The sequence below is a fragment of the Cynara cardunculus genome (assembly GCF_001531365.2).
Source record: "Cynara cardunculus var. scolymus isolate 2C chromosome LG 4, CcrdV1, whole genome shotgun sequence".
NCBI classification, from domain to species: domain Eukaryota; kingdom Viridiplantae; phylum Streptophyta; class Magnoliopsida; order Asterales; family Asteraceae; genus Cynara; species Cynara cardunculus.
The window spans coordinates 1375470-1380728 of record NC_037531.1 but is presented as its reverse complement, the minus strand read 5'-3'; the positions used below and the strand labels follow the sequence as shown (position 1 = coordinate 1380728).

At 39.2% G+C, this 5259-nt stretch overlaps 1 protein-coding gene across 1 annotated transcript; it reads right to left on the bottom strand.

Moving 5' to 3' along the window:
- Positions 1-625: 625 nt before the first annotated feature.
- Positions 626-4782, bottom strand: LOC112511367 (protein SRC2 homolog). The gene is made up of 2 exons (XM_025116962.1): positions 4169-4782; positions 626-986 (listed from the first exon to the last, which is right to left on the bottom strand). Exons 1-2 carry the CDS (start codon positions 4780-4782, stop codon positions 626-628), a joined length of 975 nt encoding a protein of 324 aa, XP_024972730.1.
- Positions 4783-5259: the final 477 nt, after the last annotated feature.

Below are 5259 nucleotides of genomic sequence, written 5' to 3'. Positions count from 1 at the left end.
GGGTGTGACACCGACAATTTCGATTAAAACCCTAAAATGAAATCGAAGGAGATCTGATGAATAATCTTACAAAAGTAGTTCCTAATGCTGCAGATTACCAAAATGAGCTCCTTGTCTGGGTTTGTAAATGCAATCGGTACAAAAACAGCAAACATATGCAATCGATACAAAAACAGCAAACAAAATGCAATCGATAGAAACAACAAATAGATGCAATCGATACAAAAGGGGAACGATTCTGTCCAGCAATCGACGCCTTTGTGAAGGGGAACGATTGAAACCAGCAATCGATGCAATCGACGCCTTTGCAATCGATAGAAACAACAATCGATGCAATCGACGCCTTTGTGAAGGGGAACGATTGAAACCAGCAATCGATGCAATTGACGCCTTTGTGAAGGGGAACGATTATGTCCAGCAACCGATATCGCTAATTGAAATCTGCCACCGATTGAAGGGGAAGAAGGGTGCCGATTGAAATCGATACAGTCGATTGAAATTGATACCACCGATTGAAGTATACGGTGGAAGCGAAGAAGTGTTTTGAGAGGGTAGATAGGTAAAATATTTCTTGTTCTATTTAGTTCCAGGGGGTAAGGGTGGACAGACGTGTCCCACCCGTGCTCTAGCTAGTTCTAGTGAGTCCCACATAAGGCCACACCAACCATAGGACAATTGTGTTCTGTCCTGTCCCACCCTGTCCAACATACAAAACACACCCTAACGAAACATAAGATGTAGCAGTTAAAGCATAGGATATTGTGTGGCCTTTTAAGATTTCAATGATAATCGGATATTCAGAAGGCATTTCAAGGTTTAGATGGTGGTTATTTGGTTTGAGGTCAAGATACATGGTAGTTGGAAAAATGGCTTCATCAGGATCAGGGATATTTACTGACTGGGAAATTGATGGTTGTGAAGATCTAACTGATGGGATAGGGCGTTCATCATTAGAATTATGATGTTTTGCAGTCGTCATTTTTAACCTGTAAGAGTTAAAGAATATTAGATCCATAATGAAAAAATATTTCCAACATATTAAGATAAATTTTCTCAAACTCACTACCAACACAAAAAAATTTGACAAAGATTTTATTCACACCTCGCATGACATGAAAATTTTGTTCAACACTAAGCTCAACAAAACAAAAACACAATTTTTTTAATAAAAATCACTAAAAACATGTCATTTTTTTAATAATCTCATTTGATAAGACGATATTGTCTAATGATGTGCTTGGATCATTAGTGCCATCTATGTTATTATGCATGTGCTATAGCTCCATTGTTACAACAACATTATATGACTTATTAGGAACTACTCCTACATGATAGACAAATATCTTAATCCAAATGATCTCCTTAGTTGCATTTGATAATGTGATGTGTTCGAATTTTGTTGTAGAATCAACTATGATCTCCATCTTGGAACTACTTCAGCTTAGAAGACCAATCATTTCAGCAAACACAACCCAACCCATAATGCAATCGGAAATAATCTTAATTGATTTGGAAGCTTGCTTTAATGAAATCCTTTAAGCTCAACTCCTCATTTTCGCCATATAAAAAATGAATCACTAGTTGTTTACAGTTAATTTGATTTATTTTTGACGACAATTTATTGACTATCACCAGGATTATTTTGGTATTTGTCTATCATGCTCAAAGCCTACTATACATCCAATTTTCAAAGCATATGGAATCTTACCCATTCGCTCACTTTTTTGAGGCATAGTGGGATATTGTGTCTTAGAAAGTGAGATAACATGATACATCTTGAACTATTTCAGTACTTTGTCTATGTATGTAGGCATGGCAACGGGGCGGGGTTTGCAATCCCCGGCCCCGGCCCCGGCCCCGGCCCCGGTTTATAGCCATAGTCCCCGGCCCCGGCCTCGGTCCCCGGCGGGTACCGGGATTAACTTTTCGGCCCCGGTCAAATTTTGGTCAACCCACGGTTAACACCCGGTCAACCCCGGTCAACAAACCCGTACCAAGACCAGGTAAAATTAAAATTAATAAGAACCTTAAACATTTTTCAAGATGAACTCAATTATACATATGCTGTCATACAGAATACAGATGCTATTACACAGATGCTGTTATACATACATAACTCCATTATAATCCCTCCATTTCAATCCTCTAGTGTTTCCAATTTAAAATTGATACATACAGATGCTTGTTGTCATTCTTATAAACTTTATTGCAAAACCAAAATTATGTATGTACTGTTTAGGAAAGAAAGTTATTGCAAAACCAAATTCTTATGAACTTTATTGCAAAACCATATTCTTATGAACTCAAAGAACTCACATCAATTCTGAAATTAGCAAAACCAAATATATGTATGTACTGTTTAGGAAAGAAAGTTACTGTTTGATGAAAAAGACTAACCGGTGGCTCACTGCTCACTGCTGCAAATTGATGAAGAAGACGACTAGGGCGAGGGTTGTGACTGACGAGGACGAGGGTTTGGTGTTGGTCGATTACTCGATTCAGACGATTGAGAGTTTGAGTGTTGGTCGATTAGACGATTACTCCTCGATTGAGTCGTGGGTTGTGACGAGGACGAGCCGATGAGGGTTGCGAGTCTTGTGACGCTAGTCAATGGCAACAACAGTCAACAGCAGTCTTGTGTGGTGTGTGCGGTGAGCCGACGACTCGACGAGGGTTGTGAGCCGACAAGGGTTGTAAAAGGGCGGAGGCGGACAGCGGTGCCGGTGAGCGGACTGGTGATTGTGTGATTTGTGAATGAGAATGAGTGAATCATACAGGTACTCGTGTTCGTGAATCGTGTGTGTGACTAATGATACCAAAAGCCCAAAGCCAAAGCCCAAAGCCCAAATATGAAATATGAAATAGTCAATATACATATACCGGGTACGAGACGGGTCGGGAGATACAATATCCGGCCCCGGCCCCAACCCTGGTTTGCCTCTACCGGGAATCCTCGGCCCCGGTATCCGTTTTAGCGGGGAATCCCCGTCCCCGTCCGGGTCGGGTGAACCGGGTTCCCCCACCGGGTCGGGCCAAATCACCATTCCTATATGTATGTACTATGACTCATGAACAATTTGTACAATCTATTTCTATCAATCCGGTGTTGTGTCTACTAAACATTTCTCAAAAGTGTATTATAAAAAAACATAATATGATACTTTATTTCAAAAATCCTTAAAACTTGTTAGGATGACCAAAATCGCTCTATAAACTTTTTGCAACACCTTTCAATTAAACACACAATTGTTAGGTTTTATAAACTTAAGTTATATAAAACAGTCTATTAAGACGTTTAGACATGTTTGACGTTTAAGTCAATTTTTTAGTGTCTCCAAAAAACATAAGAAATGAGATGACAATAACAAACCCAAACACAATGTAATAAAGATCTAGTAATGAAAACAATGACCACATAATCGAGGATTAAACTTGATATCACTACCTACCATGTATATGTATATATATATATATATATATATAATACTCGTAGTGTATATCAACAAAGGGAGTGATGGCTTATTTTTTTATTATTTATTAGTCAAATTGAATCTTGGATGATTTAGTGACATTCGAGATAACAATCTAGATATCTTGTTTTCCATTAGATGTAAGATCGAAGTACATGTCAAACGTTAACCCTGATGTTCTCAATCTATGAAAATTAATTGCACTAAAATGCTCGATCAATTCCTGGAATACATGGCTAATTAATTAGCATTACAATCAAGGATCAAAAAATGTGGATGATTGAAAGGAATATAAATCCACTGTCCCAAAATTCTGTGTTCCATCCTGTTACCTGAGGACAGGATATCAGAATTTATTTAATTGATATTTTCATTCTCTACTCAATTAATGGAAGATGTAGCTTCACTTGACTAATGGACAAGAGGGGATGAATACCTTTGGGACAATATATTTTTATACCGAGTGAAGAACGTGTTTTGGATCAAATGATTGGTCACTGTATGTTTCAAATTCATCGCCCAAGCTTATGAAACTCGATCAATCCGGTTATCAATCGTCGGTAGCTAGTGCAAGATCACAGTCGCCGGCCGCCACCACCACCAATTCTCATCCTCCGGTTTTTTGTGGTGGTTGTTGTTGTTGTTGTTGTTGTTGTTGTTGTTGTTGTTGCTGTTGTTGTTGCATTTGTTGATCGTACCCGCACCCCATCTGCTGAGTTGGGTACGGATACACACCTATTATGGGTTGTGGGTACCAACCACCACCATATTGAATAGGTCCACATGGCAGGTAGTTGCCTGCACCGCCATTACACCCTTGTTGGTACGTCGACATTCCCGGATGATAAGAACCATTATTAACCGAATCATCTTCACCTTTAGATTTTTGGGAACCATCACGAATCTCCCGAAACTGGTGCGAAAAAGTGAGGGTACCTCTTGCTTTTCCCTGAATGAAACGTCGGACTAAGTAATCAACTACATGTTCAGTGTTTGCTGAATCTTGTGTGGTGTCGAGGAGGTCAGAAACTGGAATCGAGACCTCACCAATGTCTTTATCTCCAAATAAACTTCGACATCGGAGGATGAAGAGGAGGGTGCAGGTTGGGATCGCGGAATCTTCGATAGAAAATTTGATACGGTGGCTCCAAGTTGGGTTACAGCCGCCATTGGAGACATGAGTCTTTTTGGTCGATACTATGTTACGGTTGATTAGGGAAACGACAACGTAAACACGCATTCTCGTGAACAAGTTAAGGTTTTTCAAGCCGCTGGCGGAGAGCACGGTGATGTCCAATGAAAAATAGCCCATTTTCGTTGAATTATATCAGAAATCCAATCGTGATGATTTAAATGTTCATATAAATGAAAATTTTATGATCTAGTACAAAATGGATGATATGAGTAGTTAAAAATCAAAATTTTCGTCTGTAATGTGGTGTTATAGGTTTCTTGTTATAAGATGCTCACCGAAACGAGGATAGGCGGTGGTGGTCGGTGACGGTTGACGGTGGCAAAGATGATGAAGGGAAGACCGGTTTCGATTTATTGTGAGAAGCTGAGGAAAGGGAGAAAACATCGGAAGAGAGAGATGGTAGAATAATTTATGGATGGTCATGAGTTAATATAGACGACTAGAAAATATTAATGAGTGAATTACATTGGTGGTCCCTGTATTATGCTTAAATTTTGGATTTGATCCTTAAAACAAACTATCTACATTGATGTGCCATTACTTTTCAATTTCATAACACGCAAGGTCCTTTGAGTTAACATTATCAGTTAGCAA

Coding starts and splice junctions, on each gene's coding strand:
- LOC112511367 (XM_025116962.1), bottom strand. CDS start 4,782: ATGGGCTATTTTTCATTGGACATCACCGTGCTCTCCGCCAGCGGCTTG. Junction 987..4,168: donor ACTCAGCAGATGGGGTGCGG/GTACGATCAACA, acceptor TAACTCTTACAG/GTTAAAAATGACGACTGCAA.